We start from the raw sequence: 21,938 nt of genomic DNA, 5'->3' as shown, positions 1-21,938 counted from the left end.
GAGATAATGCCCAACACTCTGCTTCATCAGACTGGTTCCAATCCACCCCCTAAATCTTCATCCCCCACAGGCAATCTGGTACTCATGAACTTCGGGTTCAAAGGTAATTATGATGATCAAAATCCTCCCCAGGTTTTCACACGGAATAACTAAGGAAGCAAGGCAACCTTTCCATGAGATTAGGAAACCATGCGCCACCTTCCTTTCCGAAACTTCCAGAATGGTCATCGTAAATCGCATTCAACTTCCAAGACAGGAGAGAAAAAAACAAAAAACAACTCTCTGTGTTGAGCTGGGTAGCCTGTCTGGTTAGAAACCCTCCTCTGTTTTGAATGGGAATTTGTCTCGTTACAAAATCCACCCATTCACTTAGTTCTACCCTCTGAGACCACACAGAACTATGCCCACCCTTTCCCACCTGGCAGCCTGTCAGACACCAGAAGGGAAACTTCATTCCCCAGCAACCCTTCTCTGCCCAAGAGATGATGCCCTTCCAGGCCTCCCAGGCCTTCCAGGGACCTGCCCCAGGGTCCCCACCAGCCTGGCTCTCACCTCTAGACCCTCTTCCATCACCTAAAAATTCTCACTCAGCTGAGTAGTTGTAACACCATAGCTCAGCTTTCCTGCTGCGCTGAAACACTTTCCAAAAATTCTGGAAATTTGTTATGGTCATGGCTGCCAAGCCCACAAAACCCAGATCCCAATCTCTCACTGAGCAGCCCAAGAACATGTGCAAAAAAAAAAAAAAAAAAAAAAAGAAAACCATTTGGCTGGACATCATCTCTTGGTCCCTGGGATGAATCATAAGTTTCTTTCATTGTTGGTCTTGGCTGCTCCCCCCAGGTCAAAGTTGATGGTTGATGAGACAGATACCACCCCTAGTGATACCCTCTGCTCCGAGTGTGGAAATCTGAGGGCAAAGGCAGCACTGAATATCCCAGCACAGGGTCCAAGTGATTAGACTCATTGACAGAAGGTGACACAAGACCAGGGGTCACTCCTGAGGGGTCATCTGCAAGGGTTTAATCTCCCTTTTCCTGCCCCAGAGTTAAGGGCAGGAATTAAGAATTAAGTCAAGGACTCCACCCGGCACTCCAAGTCAGCTCTGCGTTGTCAGAAGACTTTCTTTGACTAACCCCCCACACTCCCCACCAGGATCTCCATGCAACACCCTCACTTCCTCTGTCTGCACCTCCACTGGATCCCCACAGCACTTGTGTGTCAATGCCACACGCACCATCATGGTCCCCACTGCATTCTGCCATGAGGCAGGACTCTGCCTCTGTGCTCCTGCCTTGTCCCCTAGACTGGGACCTCCTGGAGGGGAGCCCCTGGGTCTTATTTATCAGTGTCTCTGATCCTAGCATGGAATCTGACACAAAGTAGGCACTCACGTAGGATGAATGATGCCGAAATGAGCTGATGCCTTGGCCTCACTTTGTCAAGCCTTTCATATCTTCATAGAGATAGGTGGGAATTGAGCATCCCTCCCTGTGGGTGGGAGTCAGAAGAGACCACCATGGCCTCCGTGCCTGTGTCCCACCATCTCCATCACAGTGGGATGACCTGTGTGTGAGCTGGGCTGCTCAAAGTACGGGATCCTCCACCTGATCCCTTCCTGAGTCCATGAGCTCCGCTTCTTCCTGGTTAGAGAATGTGATCCAAAATCCAGACCATCACCAGCCTATTCTATAAGCAGAAACTGGGGAGAAGAGCCCGGCTAACCTGGGGCAAATTCATCCCACCCGCAGGAATCACAGAGGGGCAGCAAGTTGACCACAACCCTGATTAACCTCAGCAATGAAGTGTCTTGTAACTATTTCCATCATATCCCAGGACAGGGGAACCAGCCTGCTCAGTACAAACCACAGCACAGAGCTCCGGGGAGGCCCAGGGTAATGGACAATGTCAACGCGATGAGTCAGAACAAGGCAGAAGCCTCTTAAGAGTGGCTAGGTCTCTGCTCTGGGACTTGGAGATTTCTCACCCTCACATCCAACTCATCCAACATGACATAAGCAATGCTGCTCGAAATCATGCCTGGTCAGAAAGACCAGCCAGCTTCCTCCTTTGTGGTTTCCATGGTAACAAGGGCAGTGTTTGGACTCCTGACTGTGGGAATGAAGAGCAGAGGCTCCCACTCCCCATTTCCCATCCACTCTCACCTCCTGCTCACTTCCTTAAAGGCCAGGGTGGCAAAGGATGCTCTTACCTGCTAAGATGAAGATGCCCACGAGAATCAGAAAGACCAGCAGGTAGAGCCCGAGGACTGCATGCTTCAGGGCTGACAGGGAGCCCAGCTGGGTACAGCAGCCACCTGCTCGTCCTTTGTGGCATGGACCTAACAATAAGGGTAGGAAGAAGAGGGGAAAAGACATTTGAAAATTCCCCAAGTCGCTTTGCTCTTTTGGTCTCATCTCTCCCTGATGCATGTGGATGTTCATGTGGCAGCACTCCCCACCCCCACCCCCCATCACCACACACACCTTCTGCATGTCCGTAATGCAGGTGGAATGGTAGGGAGCATCTCAGAACTGTGCTAAGCTTTTCAGCTTCTCTCTCTCCTCCCAACCTCTGCTCATGAAGGAGCCAGAAGGCGTCCCAACAGCTCACATGGCCACACAAACCCACCCTCCTGGAGCCAGTGCAAGCAGCAGAGAAAGCTAGGATAGGCTGCCCTTTACAAACGTTATTGTCCCACGTGATCAGGAGAAGATGGAGAGCTTTTTAAAAAGAGGTTGCAAACTCCAGCTTCTAACAGTGACAGGGAAGGGAGGTGGGCCAGGTGGGCCTAGGGAACCCAAAGTGCATGCCCCATCTAGAAGCGGTTGCTATGTCAGAACGAGTGCCAGGTGTTGACAGGTCCAAAAATTTTAAGACAAGCCAGAAATTATTTAGAGAAATCTCCCTTTTTTATGTGTTGACAACTAATGGGGTGGGGGGCAGACAACGGAAAGGAAAAAACACTAGGGAGTGTAAACAAAACACATTTATATGGCAGGGCTGACCACCAGTTTACAACCTTGGGTTTAGATTTACAGGAAAACATAGTACAGAACTTCTTCCTGTGAAACTATTCAAGGCTCACCGGGTTCTGGTCAAAATGGAACAGCACAATACCAGAGTTCTCATGGACCTTGGGGCTTCCCAGGTGGCACTAGTGGTAAAGAAGACGCCTGCCAACTCAGGAGAGGCGAAAGACGCAGGTTTGATCCTTGGGTCAGGAAGATCCCCTGGAGGAGGAAATGGCACCCCACTCCGGTATTCTTGCCTGAAATATCCCATGGACAGAGGAGTCTGGCTGGCTACAGTCCATGGAGCTTCAAAGAGTCGGTCACGACTGAGTGTCTGAGCACAATGGACCCCACAGATTGTCTAATTCAACCCCTTCAGTTAATAGATAAAGGTTGTCAAATGTAAGGGATAGACCCTGGGGTGAGGATGCCAGGTCCTGATTCCAGGTCATCTTTCCACGAGAATTCTTCAACCCTCCTTCAGACGACTGCTACAGAGGCCAGCAAGCTCACCCATCTCCACCTACTTGGTTGACTGACAGTGGAGAGGAAGAGATGCCATCCTGCCCTGACTCCCAGCATGGCAGATAAGAAATGATGGAGGGTTTTGTTTTTTTTTTTCCATAACATGCCCATATTATGTTCAGTCTCCACCCCCTGCAAGGGAGAGTATTGCCAACTGGAGAACTATTCACTGCACAGGGAGGCAGATGTGGGAGCCCAAAAAGGCTGACAACAGATGTTGAAATAATTGGTATTCAAAAAACATTTGTAGAGATGCTGAGATAGGACTTTCTGGCAGTCCAGTGGTAAAGACTCCATGCTTCCAAGGCAGGGGACACAGGTTCAATCCTTGATCAGGGAACTAGGATCCCACATGCCATGAGGCACAGCCAAAAGATATCCAATTTTCCTTTAATTAAAAAAAAAAGATGCTGAGATGTTTGTGATCCTTGGTACCTTGGGGTTCACCAGGGTGGTGCTTAGGGGGCTCCTTACTACCTATCAGGTAGCATTGCCATAGCTCACCAGAGGTATTGTTCAGTGAGGAACATTTTCCCACGCATTTATTCTATTTTATTGAAAATACTGTTGCTAAAACAGCTAAGTAGAACTCTTACATAATACTTCCATAAAACATCGGGTACGACTTGGAACAAGTTGTCGAGAAATACAAATTCAATTACCCATTCTCGTCAACCCTCAAGTGTTAGCAAATTTTGAAGAGTTAACCTGATTTTCCACTAAGTCTTGCGCAAAGTACATCTTTCTAATGTACCCTAAATCTTCTTTTCCAGAACGTTCTATCTCTTCCCCCAAAGTATGATCTATAACCTATTTTGCTCCTAAATATGCCAGCTTCTTGTAGCATTTTGTCATTTTTGTTTGTTTCTCATGAGAACAGCTGGCTGGCCAGTTGCAACTCAGTAGAGAAAAGTTTACTTCCCTCAGGAACCTGAGTTTATTTCCCTCAGGAACATAGGCATAGCATCATGTATTGCACAACTATTTTTTTTTTTTTAATTTAAAGCCTTTATTGAACTTGTTGCAATATTGCTTCTGTTGTTTATGTTTTGGTTTCTTGGTCCCAAGGCATGTGGGATCTTAGCTCCGTGACCAGGGATCGAACCCATAGCCCTTACATTGGAAGGCACAGTCTTAACCACTGAACCACCAGGGAAGTCCCTAAATATTAGTATCAGCTCTCCTGCTCTAGCCCTGCTTCCTCTTGAGATGATGATAAGGATGCCAGCCTAGCTATTGGGAGGGACCAGAAGATACCCAGGCTGAAACGCCATTATCTTTACGTTTATCCCAAATTCATCTTGGGCTTCTCCATTCGTTGGCTTTGTTTGACCCCTTCCTATTTCTCTTGAAGGTTTAATTAAGTTTAACCATATTCTGTTAACCATTCCAGTTTCACTGGACAATTATATGTTCATTATAAAAAGAATCTATTCTCTTAAAAAGATGTTGATATAATTTTTTTTGCACATAACTTTTTTACTAAGGCACAACACTACATTATACCTTGCCTGAGCTTGCTGCTAAGTTGCTTCAGTCGTGTCTGACTCTGTGCTACCCCATGGACTGCAGCCTACCAGGCTCCTCCGTCCATGGGATTTTCCAGGTAAGAGTACTGGAGTAGGGTGCCATTGCCTTCTCCTGCCTGAGCTTGAGGAAGTCCATTGAGTAAGTTGAGCATTAATACAGTAAAGGATTAAGTGCAAACAATACAGGGTCATGGATTGACTAGTGAGTCTACTTCATGATTTATAAAGGGATGGGTTAGTGCTAATTGCCATTCAGTTTGAAATTTTTCAGCTTGAGAAGGAAAACAAAATAATCGGGACCTCTTCCTTCCTCTAGGGATGAAAACATTTTCCTAACCCAAGGAGTTACGAGGGCAAAGCTTTTTTTCTTTTACTACCACTAATTAGAACATCATCCCTTGATTGTCAAGTCTGTGCTGACTTTCAGTGTTGGCAGAATAAGGGGAGGAAAAATCACACAGCCAAGAAGACTTGCATCTTGTTTTGTTGTTGCATGTTTGTTTCTAGCTCATTGTAAGAGTGGGTCAAACTGCAATGATACAGTTCTAATTTTTTCCCATTAAAAAAAAGAGGAGAGAATTCCCTGTTGGTCCAGTGGTTAAGACTCCACACTTCCACTTCAGGGGGCACAGGTTGGATGTCTAGTCAGGGAATTAAGATCCTGCATGGTGCATAGCCTGGTCAAAAAACTGTTTTTAATTAAGAGAAAAAAAATGAGTAGCTCCCTTCTCCTCTACCTGAGGCTTGTCTAATAAGTGCCACTGGTGACAGGTCCCTTTGTCCACAAACACACACGACACAGAACTTCCTCTGAGAGAGCTCAGTCCTTTTAACAAACTATTACTCTGTACATTACACAAAATCTGTTCTAAACAGGACAAGGGTTTCAGATGGAGATTTTCCACCAATGGTTAGACAAGCAGAACTCCACTGAATGATTCTGGCAAGATGGCTAGTGAATATGATTGTAAGGGAAAGACAGAAGACAATATAGGGTAAAGATAAGTTACTAAGTCTGCCCAAAACACATTTATTAATTTTTTAATGTAGTATGGCAGCAGCATGTTAACTGAGTAAACCATTCAAATTATTTAAGTTCAGTGGAAAATTGAAAACACTCCGAAAACATGCAGTCAGTAATATATTCATTTATTTGACTTTTTAAAAAAGTAAAAGGAATGAGCCATCAAGCCATGAAAAGATATGGAGGAAACTTAAGTGCCTATTAGTAAACGTGTGCATGTGTGCAAGGTCATTTCAGCCATGTCCAACTCTTTGCAACCACATGGACTGTAACCTGCCAGACTCCTCTGTCCATGCAATTCTCCAGGCAAGAGTACTAGAGTGGGTTGCCATGCCCTCCTCCAAGGGATCTTTCGGACCCAGGGATCAATCCTCACATCTCTTATGTCTCCTACACTGGCAGACTGGTTCTTTGCTGATAGCACCATCTGGAAAGCCCATATTAGTAAGCAAAGGATGCCAATCTGAAAAGGCTACTTACTGTATCATTCCAACTGTATGGCATTCTGGAAAAGGCAAAACTATAAGGACAATAATAAGATCAGTGGACGCCAAAGGTTGGGAGTGGGGAGGGATGGATAGGTAGAGCACAGAGGACTTCTAGGACAGTAAAACCATTCTGTGTGATACTATACTGACGGATGCAGATCATTGCACATTTGTCTAAAACATTGCACATTTGTCTAAACCCACAGAATGCAGAGCAGCAAGAGGGAACCCTAATGTAAGCCATGGACTTTGGATGACAATGATGTCAGTGTAGGTTCATCAGTTGTGACAGGTGTACCTCCCTAGTGGGGGATGTAAGGGGGGCTGTTGATTATAAGGGGGGCTGTGCATGTGTGGGGCAGGGGGCATGTGGGAACTCTCTGTAGTTTCCACTTAATTTTACTGTAAACCTAAAACTGCTCTAAAAATTAGTCTACTAAAAAAAAGTAAAGGTTTTGACTTATGGATTGTTGAGATAAAATCTCTCTTGTTGTTCAGTCGCTAAGTCGTGTCCAACTCTGCGATGCCATGGACTGCAGCATGCCAGGCTTCCCTGTCCTTCACTATCTCCCAGAAAAAGAAAAATGATCATTGCTCAGTGTGTCTGACTCTTTGCGACCCCATGGAGTATAGTCCATGGAATTCTCCAGGCCAGAATACTGGAGTGGGTAGCCTTTCCCTTCTCCAGGGGATCTTCCCAACCCAGGGATTGAACCCAGGTCTCCCACAGTGCAGGCAGATTCTTTACAAGCTGAGCCACAGGGGAAGCCCAAGAATGCTGGAGTGGGTAGCCTATCCCTTCTCCAGCAGATCTTCCCGGCCCAGGAATCAAACCAGGGTCTCCTGCATTGCAGGTGGATTCTTTACCAACCAAGCTAGTTTGCTCAAATTCATGTCCACTGAGTCAGTGATGCCATCCAACCATGTCATCCTCCATTGCTCTCTTTTCCTCCTGCCCTCAATCTTTCTCAGCATCAGGGTCTTTTTCAATGAGTCAGCTCTTTGCATCTGACAAAACGTGGTTCACTGGAGGAGGGAATGGCAAACCACTCCAGTATTCTTGCCTCGAGAAAACCCATGAACAGTAAAAACTCTAACAGACTTTTATTAAGCATCCACTGTCCTGCTGCGGAAGCCATCTTTCAGGATGGCTCCAGAGGATGCCACCCCCTTGCATAGTCTCTTTCTGCACTCTACCGGGATTGGTTTGTGTGACCAATAGAATATGGCACAAGTGATAGCGTGTCACTCCTGAGATGAGACAAAAGACACTGCTGTTCCCTCCTTGCTTGCTCTTTATCTCTCTTGGAATATTCATTTGGGGGGAAGCCAGCCTCTATGTCATGAATACACTATGGAGAGGCTACATGCTAAGGAACTGAGGCCTTCAGCCAACAGCCACGTGAGTGAGTCTGGAAGCAGTTTCTCCAGCCAAATCAAGACATCAGATGACTACACTCTGGCTGAAATCTCGACAGCAGTCTCATGAGAGACCCACAGCCAGGACAACCCAGCTAAGTTGCTCCCAGACTTCTGCCAGATAGGATTATACATATATAAATTAAATATATGGGATTATAAATATGTATATACACATATTTCTGAGCAACATTTTGGATCTGAAAAAAAAAAATCTTAGATGTCCTTTCACCCCCATGGCTTTCTCAGAAACAGGGTGAGACAAGAAATTTTTGTTGCTTTAAGCTGCTAAGGTTTGGGGTAATTTGTTCCGCAGCAGTGGATGACTAATACACTATGATAGACAGTGGGAAACACAAAGACAGCAGCTGCTTGAGGGAAGGATTTTTGTCAGCATCATTTATGTCCAACTTTTCAGTTCCTAAACCAGCACAGGCATATAGCAGGCCTTCAGAAAACGTGCCGAATGAGAGATGAAGATACAATCACTGCCTTTCAGATGCTCACATCTGAGGGGAAGAAGATGTATAAACAGATAACTATTGCAGAGGTGGAATAAAGTAGTATAGTAGGGTGATAAGGCACAAGCCAAGTGTGGTACTGCAGAGGCAATGATTCTTTGTGTCAGCAGCTCATCCCAGGGTCTGCTGGAGGAGCAGTAACTCAAGGCTTTGAAGCCCAGGCCTTCATAGATGGCTGAAATTTACTCTTTTTCTCTAGCTTGATCATCTTATTTGTAAATTTGAAAACTATGACTTTAAGATGTAGGTTTATCAGGTCAGATCAGATCAGTCGATCAGTCGTGTCCGACTTTTTGCGACCCCATGAATCGCAGCACGCCAGGCCTCCCTGTCCATCACCAACTCCTAGAGTTCACCCAGACTCACGTCCATTGAGTCGGTGATGCCATCCAGCCATCTCATCCTCTGTCGTCCCCTTCTCCTCTTGCCCCCAATCCCTCCCAGCATCAGAGTCTTTTCCAATGAGTCAAATCTTTGCATCAGGTGGCCAAAGTACTGGAGTTTCAGCTTTAGCATCATTCCTTCTAAAGAAATCTCAGGGCTGATCTCCTTCAGAATGGACTGGTTGGATCTCCTTGCAGTCCAAGGGACTCTCAAGAGTCTTCTCCAACACCACAGTTCAAAAGCATCAATTCTTTGGCGCTCAGCCTTCTTCACAGTCCAACTCTCACATCCATACATGACCATAGGAAAAACCATAGCCCTGACTAGACGGACCTTTGTTGGCAAAGTAATGTTTCTGCTTTTGAATATGCTATCTAGGTTGGTCATAACTTTCCTTCCAAGGAGTAAGCATCTTTAAGAATAGGAGCTTCCCAGGTGGCTCAGTGGCAAAGAATCTACCTGCCAAGGCAGGTGACACAGGAGAAGAGGGTTCAATGCCTGGGTAAGAAGATCCCCGGGAGCAGGAAATGACAACCTACTCCAGTATTCTTGCCTGGAGAATCCCATGGACAGTGGAGCCTTGTGGGCTATGGTCCATGGGGTCACAAAGAGTTGGACATGACTGAGTGACTGAGCATATGACTTTAAGAAGAAAACTGAAAACTTTCTTCCTCCATATGAGAACAGTTCTGAGGAACGTACCAGACAAAGCTGTTAGTTATTAAACATAGTTGTTTGGTCACACACAAAACCAGATCTAGAGAGAGAAGGGCACCACCAAAACAAAGCAAAAGCTCTTCCAAGGTCTAGGAGAATCAAGGGAAAAGTTTTTCACCTCTCGATGGCCTCCAGAAAGGAGGGTGTCATCTCAGGAGATCAAGAAGCCAAGAGAAGGAGGCTCAAGAGCCTTAGAGAAGACCGTGGCTTCAAAACAGCAAACAACAACTCAAAAATAAGTACCAAGTGATGTGCAGAATGGGTTCTGCATGCCAGGCTGGGAGAGTTGTTTATCTCAGTGGGGAGTCATGCTTCCTGATGAATGGCTGGAAGCAGTCAGTGGATGGTTTCTCAGACTCTACACACCACATCCACATGAAGCCTGCACAATTTTGCCAGAGCTGAGTATTCCTGGGCTATTATTTTCTTTCTCTATTGTACGTGTGTGTTAGTCACTCAGTCGTGTCTGACTCTTTGAGACCCCATGCACTGTAGCTTTCCAGGCTCCTCTGTCCATGGGGATTCTCTACGCAAGAACACTGGAGTGAGTTGCCATTCCCTTCTTCAGGGGATCTTCCCAATGCAGGGATCAAACTTGGGTCTCCCGAATTACAGGCAGATTGTTTACCATCTGAGTCACCAGGGAAGCCCCATTTTTTAAAATTTATTTACTGGCTGTTGTGAGTCTCTGTTGCTGCATGGGGGCTTTCTCTAGTTGCAGCGGATGGGAGCGACTCTGTTGTGGTGTGTGGGATTCTCACTGCAGTGGCTTTTCTTGTTTTGGAGCACAGGCTCTAGACGCCCTGGCTTCAGTAGCTGTGACTCCTGGCCTTAGCTGCCCTGGGCATGTGGGATCTTTCCGATTAGGGGTTGAACCAGTGACCTTTGCATCGCAAGATGGATTCTTAACCACTGGACCACCAGGGAAGCCCTCATTCCACTTTTTTTAAACTGAAATTTATATAAGAAGGGAGTTTTCTATCATCTTCATAAGTGGAAAAATTAGTGTCTTCCTATTACACTATTACTAATGGAGAAATATCAATAACCTCAGATATGCAGATGACACCACCCTTATGGCAGAAAGTGAAGAAGAACTAAAGAGCCTCTTGATGAAAGTGAAAGAGGAGAGTGAAAAAGTTGGCTTAAAGCTCAACATTCAGAAAACGAAGATCATGGCATCTGCTCCCATCACTTCATAGCAAATAGATGAGAAAACAGTGGAAACAGTGGCTGACTTTATTTTTCTGGGCTCCAAAATCACTGCAGATGGTGATTGCAGCCATGAAATTAAAAGACGCTTACTTCTTGGAAGGAAAGTTATAACCAACCTAGATAACATATTCAAAAGCAGAGACATTACTTTAACAAAGGTCCATCTAGTCAAGGCTATGGTTTTTCCAGTGGTCATGTATGGATGTGAGAGTTGGACTACAAAGAAAGCTGAGTGCCGAAGAATTGATGCTTTTGAACTGTGGTGTTGGAGAAGAGTCTTGAGAGTCCCTTGGACTGCAAGGAGATCCAACAAGTCCATCCTAAAGGAGATCAGTCCTGGGTATTCATTGGAAGGACTAATGTTGAAGCTGAAACTCCAATACTTTGGCCACCTGATGTGAAGAGCTGACTCATTTGAAAAGACTCTGATGCTGGGAAAGATTGAGGGCAAGAGAAGGGGACGACAGAGGATGAGATGGTTGGATGGCATCACTGACTCAATGGACATATCTAATTATTAAAACAGCAAACTCACACCCATAGATCACTTTGAATACTGCTGTCTTGCATATAGTCGTATTCTGAGAGTCACTGATGTTAGTAAAAGTAATTAAATCACAGTTCAATGAAAGTTGTGGGGGGAAGAATTTTGATGCACTTCACAGAAGACTTCCCTTATTGAGAAGCAAAACAAAACTTCTTTGTATGTTCAAGATAATAATCCAGAAGGTAGAATGTTGAAATTAAGTGCCACTGAAATAACCATATCAGAACCTTGCCCTTACCTTTGGTACTAATCTCATTATTCACAATTGTTGATTTCCATTTTTGTCTTCCAAAGGTCTCCTGAGACTCACTCATCTCCCTATCCATCAATCAGCACACAGCAGAACCATCGCAATAAGTTTCTTTGCAAGAACAAAGACATGTGTAATCCATTTATTTTTGGTGCAAAGACTGGTTCTCAAAGTTACTGTATGCAAATAGTTGACACATTTCTGTTGGCTGAAAAACATATTTTTTGAGCAAAATTTTGGTCTCAAAAAATAAAATCTTGGCTTTCCTTATTCACCCATGATTTGGAATTGCTACTTAGTGCTTAAGGAGGTGAATTGTGGGAGAAATTCATTGGAACTGAATTGACACTTAATCCTGGCTGAGTAGCATCATCAGGCATGGCTCTTCTTAGATATCTAGAAGCCTGAGCTGTTCCCCTGGATGTCTTAATTCCAATTCAATGATGAAATCACTTATCTATGGCAACAGGTACCCAGTTCTGGAGTAAGGCATTTGTCATTATCAAAACAACATGAAGACATATTTTTGGAAAATCAATGAAGTCTCACTATTATCAGAGCTTCAATTTAAAACTTTGATTTCTCTTTAACAGGATACACACAAAAGGGGGTTGCCTAAAACTATTTATTATTCCCTGAGGTTAAAATTGTGAAGCATTCCTTTTAATCATGGGAACAAGAGGACACCCTAAAGAGCTTTTGTTAAAATACTGTCTGCTTAGGGCAGGGAGGTGATTAGGAGCAAAGGTTAAAGAACAGAAAAGGAAGATTTATCTGAAAACTACTCAGCCCCAAACAGTTGAGCTGAGGAAGAGTCTGGAGATGGTCCCCCGATGTCAGTGGGAGCCCCGGAACCACAGGGCCTTGTTTCCTGGAGGATGTATTGTATTAGGCAGGTGAGGGTTCCTGACACTCTCAGGGGTAGAAACATGGGTATGGGCTCTGAGCAGGCCGATTCAAAGCCTGCCTCCGTTCATACCGGCTGGGAGAGCCTGAGAAAGCACGCTGAGCAGGCCGATTCAAAGCGTGCCTCCGTTCATACTGGCTGGGAGAGCCTGAGAAAGCACGCTGAGGCAGTCCCTGCATCAATTTAGCCTTTCTTTGCAAAACTGATTGTTCAGTATCTTTTTTTTTCTTGTAAGATTTTGTTTGCTGTGGACCATTTTTTTAAGTCTTGACTGAATTTGTTAACAATATTGTTTGTGTTTTATGTTTTGGCTTTTTGGCCATGGGGCATATGGGATCTTAGTTCCCCTAATCATGGATTGAATGCATGCCCCCTGCATTGGAAGGCAAAGTCTTAACCACTGGATCACAAGGGAAGTCCCTGATTTTTCAATTTCTTAACTATAATTTTAAGGCATTTGGGGAGTTATTTTGAATTTATTTGCCTCCCATTTGAAAAAATACTCACAAATTGCATTTGACCAAAAGTGGGTATTATTTGCATTATTGTATGGCAGAAACCAACATAACATTGTAAACTTTTTAATATATACATAAATTAAAAAAAAAAACAGAAAAAAAGTGGGTATTAACTTCTTCCCAAAGAATCTGAGTCTAAATAATATTAAAAAAAAAAATAAAACAGAATGAAATGATTCAACTGACACCTACTTGAGTTTCAGCAACAACACACAGGTGACTCAGTGGGTAAGGAACCTGCCTGCAACGCAGGAGATACAGGTTCAATCCCTGGGTCAGGAAGATCCCCTGGAGGAGGGCACAGCAACCCACTCCAGTATTCTTGCCTGGAGAATCCCACGGACAGAGGAGCCTGGAGGGCTGCAGTCCATGGGGCGCAGAGTCAGACCCGACTAAAGCGGCAGAGCACATGAACACACAACAAACAGCCTGTTTCTTTTTTGTTCTCTGTGGTCCCACAGCTCCTACACAGCAGGTGGAGATAAGGTTTTTATGGCTGGGAGGGACCTTGGCACTCATTTCATCAAAGGATCTTGTTAAACCCACCCAAGGCTGATTTCATCATACTCACTTGGTTACTCATCACCCACATTGTTTATTGTAATAGAGAGCCCCAGATGACCTCTGTCTTTGAAACCGCCACGGCTTTCTGGCTTTCACGGGGACCTCTGTTTACTTTCCCTCAATAAAGGGAAGAGGAGGGTGTGAGTCAAGGACATGACAGAGCAGTCTCATCTGACCTGAGTCTGGGAGGGTCCCACACCACCAGTGGGGTCCGGGTGAGCACCCAGCACCAACTGGCCCACTTGCCCTCACACCTGAGTCTTCGAGGCAGACAGCCCTGTGAGGGCGAGAGACAAAGAAACTACATTATTCCGTGTGATCAGATGGGATCCCATTTCTAAGAAAGGGAGAGGGAGGGAGGGTGGAGCTAATTCAATTTAGATGTTATGATGACCTAGGACAGTTTCTTCAAGTACTCATAAGAGATATTTTGTAACTTCCTTGTAATATTTGTTATTTTTCTCCGGCCCTATCTGTTTCTCAAGTTACTCTGCATGAAAATTTTTGAGAACAATCAGGGGCTTGTGTGCTTATTTTGCAGCAGTGGGAAGAGACTGGCTGATGTGCATATAATTTTGCAACCAGGGCTGAGGGACTGGGAGAGAAAGCCAGGTGGGAGGGGACAGAGGGCAGTCAAGGTAAGCTGGCTGGTCACTGCAACCCAGGAGGAGGGGAGGGGCTAGGAAAAGAATGAGGTCCTGGGGCTCAGGGGAGGTGCCTGTACTCTTATCCAACATGGGCAGTACGTGGATTGGAAGGAAGGCTATGTCAATGCAGAGGGACCCAAAACAACAAAGGGAGTGAAGGTGAGGGTTGGGGTTCCCTGGTGGCTCAGTGGTAAAGAATCCACCAGCCAATGCAGGAGACAGGGGTTCAATCCACAATCCAGGAAGATCCCACAAGCCACAGAGCAACTAAGCCTGTACACCACAGCTGCTGAGCCTGTGCTGTGGAGCCTGGGAGCTGGAGCTACTGAAGCCCAAGCACCTGGAGTCCATGCTCTGCAACAGGAGAAGCCACTGCAATGAGTAGCCCCAGAAGGCTCAGCACAGCCGAAAATAAATAAATAAACTTATATGTGTATATATATATATAACAACAGTGGGCTCAGGGTTCGGTCTAAAGTGGGGCCAGAGACGCTCCTCCAATGGAGTGACCCTGGAATCCCTCTCAAAAAGATTCCCAATTCCTCTCCTGGCACCTCATTAGAGGAAATAAATCATCTCATGATGTATTTGCAACGTGCAGGCCAGGGCTCAGCTATTTCCACACTTAAATCATTCCTCTTTCCTGGCTGCCAGAGCAACATCCAGCCCCTGCCCTGGTCTGCCTTGGTCTGAAGATTCGGTGTGTCCTCAGGGCAGGAATGGTTACCTTTAATATCCCACCCGCACCAGTCTCACTCCCCCAACTGTTGCCACCAGTTGAGTTGGAAAGTTGAGTTGGAAGGGCCATTTAAGTATCTGGTGGGGGTGGGGTGGGGGGTGTTCTGTTTCATTTTAATTGGAAGACAACTTCTTTACAATGTTATGTTAGTTTCAGCTCTATGTATACATATGTCCCCTCCCCCTTGAACCTCCTTCCCACCCCCAGGTCATCACAGAGCACTGAGTTGAGCTCCCTCTGTTACGGAGCAACTTCCCATACTAGCTATCTGTTTTACTTATGGTAATGCATTCATTTTAATGCCACTCTCTCCGTTTATCCCACCCTCTTCCCCACTGTGTCTACAAGTCTGTTATCTGCCTCTGCGCTTCCATTCCTTCCCTGCAAATAGGTTCATCAGTACCATTTTTCTGCATTCCATACATACAATGTGTTAATATACGATGCTTGTTAATATACGATGCTTGTTTTTCTGTTTCTGACTTCACTCTGTATAACAAGATATAGGTTCATCCCTCTCACTAGAATTGACTCAGACGTGTTACGTTTTATGGCTGAGTAATATTCAGAAAACTAAGATCATGGCATCTGGTCCCATCACCTCATGGGAAATAGATGGGGAAACAGTGGAAACAGTGTCAGACTATTTTTGGGGGCTCCAAAAATCACTGCAGATGGTGACTGCAGCCATGAAATCAAAAGACGCTTACTCCTTGGAAGGAAAGTTATGACCAACACAGATAGCATATTGAAAAGCAGAGACATTACTTTGCCAACAAAGGTCCATCTAGTCAAGGCTATGGTTTTTCCAGTGGTCATGTATGGATGTGAGAGTTGGACTGTGAAGAAAGCTGAAGGCTGAAGAATTGATGCTTTTGAAGTGTGGTGTTGGAGAAGACTCTTGAGAGTCCCTTGGACCGCAAGGAGATCCAACCAGTCCAATCTAAAGGAGATCAGTCCTGGGTGTTCATTGGAATCACTGATGCTAAAGCTGAAACTCCAGTACTTTGGCCACCTCATGCGAGAGCTGACTCATTGGAAAAGACTCTGATGCTGGAAGGGATTGGGGGCAGGAGGAGAAGGGGACGACAGAGGATGAGATGGCTGGATGGCATCACTGACTCAATGGACTTGAGTCTGAGTGAACTCCAGGAGTTGGTGATGGACAGGGAGGCCTGGTGTGCTGCGATTCATGGGGTCGCAAAGAGTCGGACACGACTGAGCGACTGAACTGAACTGAACTGAATATTCCATTATATACATGTTCCACAGCTTCTTTATCCATCCCTCTGTCGATGGACATCTAGGGTGCTTGGGGATCTGGTTTTAAAGACAGGAAGCCTAAGGCCACAGCCCATATCACCTGTATGGAATTGAACTGGAACCATCTCTGAGGCCTCCAGGCTCGAAGCACCCCCGCTCTGGCCTCTGCACAGGAAGCAGTAGAGACTGGGCCACTGAAGGAAGTTCACTGGGTCTGAGCAAAGATGACTGTCCTCAGACCCACTGAACCTTTGCCCCCTGGTAAGGGCTGGAACCAACGGTTGTCATGTATAGAGCTTCACTGGCAGATGGCCAATGATCAGATAGCTAATAATGGGAACAAAATCGCACTCATCAATCAATGAATGAAAACACAGATTTGTCCTAAGTCAGCTCCCAGAGGGCAGGGTCTGTGAGATCCCTGATTCATCTCTGGATCCCCAAGGTCCTGGCATGTAGCAGATACTCAATCAACATTTGTTGGCTGTGTATAGATAAGAGAGTCTAGTAAACAAACACAGATACACTGGGCCCTCCAAACCATTGTTTAGGCTTTTGCAATAACCATGTATTCAGGGACTTCCCTGGTGGTCGGGTGCTTAAGACTTCACCTTCCAATGCAGGGATGTGGGTTCAATCCCTGGTAGGGGAACTAACAGTTCACATGCCAAGGGGCATGTGCCACAACTAAGACCCAACACAGCCAACTTAAAAACAAATAAAATTAAATTAAAAATGTGTATTCTAGTTTCTGTATTTGATACTTTGACATCGTGGGGCCTTGGGATAAGAAACAGCTTCCTGTCTGCACAGAATTCATCTTTGTATCCGGGTATTGTGCTGTTTATTTTTCACTGTATTTTTAATTGTTGTTTTTCAGTCACTCAGTTGTGTCCAACTCTTCTGCGACCCCATGGACTGTAGCCTGCCAGGCTCCTCTGTGCATGGAATTCTCCAGGTAAGAATACTGGAATGGGTTGCCATTCCCTTCTCCAGGGGATCTTCCCAAACCAGGGATTGAACCTAGGTCTCCTGCATTGCAGGCAGATTCTTTACCATCTGAAACACCAAGGAAGCCCCCTAGGGTCTAAACTATCCAGAAATAACTTTGGGCTTTGAAAACTTAACCAGAACAACCATTTTTATATTCCTGATCACAAAACAAAATGCCTTTAGCAGGAAGGCCATTCACAGAGGGCAGGGAAAGGACATAGCCCATAAGCTGAGGTTCCTGGAAGGCTGGTTTTTCTTCCACCCCCTGGCGTGACAGTGTCCTTTTCACCTTTAGTATGTCAGCATCCTTCAGAGGCGCCCATCCCCAGCCCCATAAACCTACACACAAAAGGCAGCTCCCCTTGGATGTCCTGGAAATGCTTAGAATACTTCAGATGTCACATTTACACTTTAATAGCCGCCCTTAGGGTTGATCATCTTTCATCCAGGTTTGGACATCAGGAAGGACTTTATCCTTCCAGCTCCAGAAGGAAGGAGTGAATTCGTACATCTGGCGGAGTACACTGAGGTCAGAAAAGGGCCAGAGAACTAAGATGCCAAGATAGAACTTATCTGGCAAAGGGACAAGATCAAGCCCACTGTTACTTGTAGACAAACTATAAGATCATTTTCAGAGACACTGTTAACAGTGAACAGTGCTCCAGGGAACTCCGCTCAATCTGATGTGGCAGCCTGGCTGGGAGGGGAGTTTAGGGGAGAATGGATATGTTCTTCTTGTTCATTTGAAACTGTCACAACGTTGTTTGTTAAAAACTGACTATTTCATGCTCAATCATTCAGTTATGTCTGACTCTGCAATCCTATGGTCTGTAGCCCACCAGGCTCCTCCGTCCATGGAATTTTCCAGGCAAGAATACTGGAGTGGGTTGCCATGGCCTCCTCCAAGGGATCTTCCAGACCCAGGGATTGAACGTGCATCTTCTGCATTGTCAGGCAGATGCTTCATCACTGAGCCACCCGCTATACCCCAATGCAAAATAAAAAGTTTGAAAAATAAAAAAAGTGAATAGTGCTGAATGAATCAACATATGAGGAGGGCAGGGCAAGCGGAAACCAAAGGGTTCCTGCAAGCTGCAGACAGGAAGCTTGCCCGGTCTCCCCTTACGCTCAGTATCCTCTTCAGTCTGCACCTCACGACCTGACTGCTGCCCTCTGCCCCCGTCCCCGGCACGGTCCATCTTCCAACTCCCTCCTCCACTGGTTGGATTCCCTGTGCTCCCCAAGGTGACCACGGATGATGGAAACTAACCTGCACTGAGTGCCAGGAGAGGAGACCAGAGCTGATGTAGGAAATAGATGGGCTCCAGGTTAGACATTTACAACTGGCCTCCTGTTTGCATTTCATGGGGAAGGAAGAAGTGATCTGCAGGCTGGATACTTAACAACTCTCAGCATTTCTTGAGATGGGTGGGCTCCAGTTAAGGCGTTTACAATCGGGCTCCTGTTTGCCCTCCGAAATGGAAGTAACAACAGAAACAGGGTAAATAGCCAGGCTTTGTCTCTTGTAAACACATTGTAAACACGGTGACAGTCATGGCAAAAGTCAAGGTAATAGTCGTGGCAGGGACAGAGGGGCAAAACCCTGACTGAGTCAAGGACTAAAGCATTTTGTGCTCCCTCCTCTTTTGGGAGAAGGGAGACATTATACTTGTGCAGAAAGGCTCCTGGTGGGTCAAAAGTCAAGGGATAACACCAGGTCATAATGAGTCTTACTCCTCTTAGAAGCCTTCACTTCGAGATGCATCTTGCCTGAGGGGTATGTGTGCACCCAGGGAGTGTCCTAGGGTAGGTCAGGTGTGGAAAAAGAAGCCAGATAATTGGCCTGAAGGAAGACACAGACCCGGAAGAACTGCCCTGTATAAATGACTTAACTGCCTCCTTACTGGGCTCCTTCTCACCAGGGGGACCCCCACACCCTTTCTCTCTCCGTGTGCATCTCTGCCTTGCTTCTGCCTCTTAACTAAACAAGCCATTTTCCTATGTTCTCTCCCACTTGCTCGTGTGCTATGTCTCTAATAATAAACTTCATACCTGCATTTACAGTTTCTAGAGCTTCTCAGGTGGCGCCAGTGGTAAAGAACCTGCCTGCCAATGCAGGCGATGTAAGAGAGGTGGGTTCGATCCCTGGGTGGGGAAGATCCCCTGGAGGAGGCTGGCAACCCACTCCAATATTCTTGCCTGGAGAATCCCATGGACAGAGAAGCCTGGTGGGCCACAGTCCACAGGGTGGTAAAGAGTCAGACACGACTGAGCAACTTAGCAGGCAGGCAGGTTACAGTTTCTGCCTCCACGATAAATGCATTTTTCACTGGTGGCAAAGATCCAGGGAAAAACAGCTTCTAGCCTCTAGTCCTTGCTAATCTGATGGCTAGAATTCCTGGTTTCCATCCAGGCTACCCAGGTTCAATTCCCAGGAAGAGAAATTAATATCTTGCTTCACGCCACCACTCACTGTTGCATCTCCGAGATTAGAGCCAGCCCCGTCCCTGGAGCTGCCTCTCTTTCTTATTTTTAATTGGAATACAATTGCTTTACAATGTTGGGTTTGTTTCTGCTGTACAACAAAGTGCATCAGTTATATGTATATATACATATATCCCCTCCCTGTTGAGTCTCCCTCCTACCCACCCCCATCCCACTGCTCTAGGACATCATAGAGCATCGAGCTGAGTTCCCTGTGCTATACAGCAGGTTCCCACTAGCTATCTATTTTACACATGATAGCATATGTATTAGGGGCTTCCCTGGTGGCTCAGACAGTAAAAAATTTGCCTGCTGATGGGAGACCTAGGTTTGATTCCTGGGTCGGGAAGATCCCCTGGAGAAGGGAATGGCAACCCACTCCAGCATTCTTGCCTGGAGAATTCCAAGTGTATATATTAATGTCAATGCTACTATCTCAATTTCTCCCACCCTCTCCTTCCCCTGTTGGCTCCATAAGTCCATTCTCTATGTCTGTGTCTCTATTCCTGCCCTGCAAATAAATTCAACTTTACCATTTTTCTGGATTTCACATATATGGGTTAATATACGATATTTGTCTTTCTGACTTATTTCACTCTGTGTGATAGACTTTTTTAACAAGATTTCCTAAAGACAGGGTTTCTTCTGCCCGCTGTGAACATCTTGGTTATCCTGACTTGAACTCAACCTCAAGCCAGATAACTGGAAGTGGGAAGGCATCAGGGAGCAGGTGGGCTTCAGGATGCCATGCAGAAGGCTGGGACCATCACAGGTCCCCACCAGCTCTGTGGCTGGATCTTAGGTTAGCCAGCATATGTGTCTGCAGGGCAGGGTCCCCGCCAACCCTACCTCTTTGGGCCCCCTCGTCATGGCTGGATTTATGTCTTCCCAATCCTCCTGCTGAACTCTGCATGGGCAGGTTGGACTCCAGAAGCCCCAGGAGATGGTGTAGTGAAGAGGGAGGGAGGGGCATTTTTCTGACCTAATATCCATAGAGGTTACTGTCCCAGGCTTCCTGCCAAAGCCACTTAAGACTCCGTCCTTATGCTCTTGTCCAAGCCTATTTGGGTTTATATCTATTTCTTGCCAGCGGCACCTTTTAGAATAATTCATCCCATCTGTCTCCTGCATCACAGCCATTTATTCCCACGGCCCTGCCCTAGCTATGTCATAACCCAGGACAGCTCCACCTCTGAAACTCCCAAGAATCCGCTCAGAGCCCTTCACCACAAGCAGCCTGGTTCTTAAATGCACAGGGTCTCTGAGTCCTGGAACTGCAGTGAACCAGGTGAGCTGTGCTGAGGGGCAGGATTTTAAGGATCAGGCAGCTGTGGACTGGAATCCAGGCTCTGCCTCTGACTAGCTGGGTGACTTCGGGCAATTAACTTCATCTAAGACGTCATCTTTTCATTGACAAACTGGGACTAATAATACAACCTGAGGTTTAATGCAGACAGTGTATTGAAGCCCCAGGCACAGTGCCTGCCTGTGCCACGAGCTCCATCAAGGGGAGCCATTGCACTGAGATAGTTTGCATATATCACACTGTATCATCACTTCTATTGGACCCCTGCCATCCTCCCATCACCTGCCCTGGCCTCCCCCGATCTCCCTGCCTCCACAAAGGCCAAAATGATCTCCAGGGCTCCTGGTGCTCCAGGACAAGACCCCTCCCTCCCCCGGCCCACACACCAGGGAGGGGGTGCTGGAGTTTTAGGACTCTGCACTCCTGCCAAGACCCCCATCACCAACATTCAGCTTTGCCAGCAGCTCTGCCACAAGACCAGCATCCCAGCCTTGGTCCTGGCTTCTACCAGCTCCATGAAGCCCCAGGGCTCCCCATCACCCGCTGTAATCCCCAGGCAGCCCTGTTTATCCTCCTTAACATCTCCCTCCCAGTCTGCTGAAAACTTCCCACTGTGGCCCCAGACCTCCCAGCCAGTCATCCGAAAAATTCCTGATTCCCCCAACCTCTGCTTGGAAGATTTCTTTTTTTTTTTTTTCCTTGTTTCAACTGAAACCTGCTTAAGCGTATATTTCTTTTTCCTACGCTCATGCAACCAATCTAAAGGTGCAGGGGGTGTTTTTCTTTGCTCCTCATTGTTACTTCCAGAACCTTCTCTCTCTTCTTCCTAAAAGCCCCAGCTCCCACATCACACGACTGTACACTTTTTCCTCATTGCTAAAGCA

General features: G+C 46.2%; 1 protein-coding gene across 1 annotated transcript in view; it reads right to left on the bottom strand.

Moving 5' to 3' along the window:
- The window catches only part of SCARA5 (scavenger receptor class A member 5), a 133,866-nt gene that overhangs the window by 99,418 nt on the left and 12,510 nt on the right, over positions 1 to 21,938 (bottom strand). The window contains exon 3 of the mRNA XM_025281400.3: positions 2,213 to 2,341. Coding sequence (XP_025137185.1) covers positions 2,213 to 2,341 — 129 coding nt within the window. The remainder of the gene's footprint in view (positions 1 to 2,212; positions 2,342 to 21,938) is intronic.

The sequence above is a fragment of the Bubalus bubalis genome, chromosome 3 (genome assembly GCF_019923935.1).
Source record: "Bubalus bubalis isolate 160015118507 breed Murrah chromosome 3, NDDB_SH_1, whole genome shotgun sequence".
Taxonomy (NCBI): domain Eukaryota; kingdom Metazoa; phylum Chordata; class Mammalia; order Artiodactyla; family Bovidae; genus Bubalus; species Bubalus bubalis.
The sequence above is the reverse complement of the archived record's forward strand: the minus strand, read 5'-3'. Positions and strand labels throughout refer to the sequence as shown.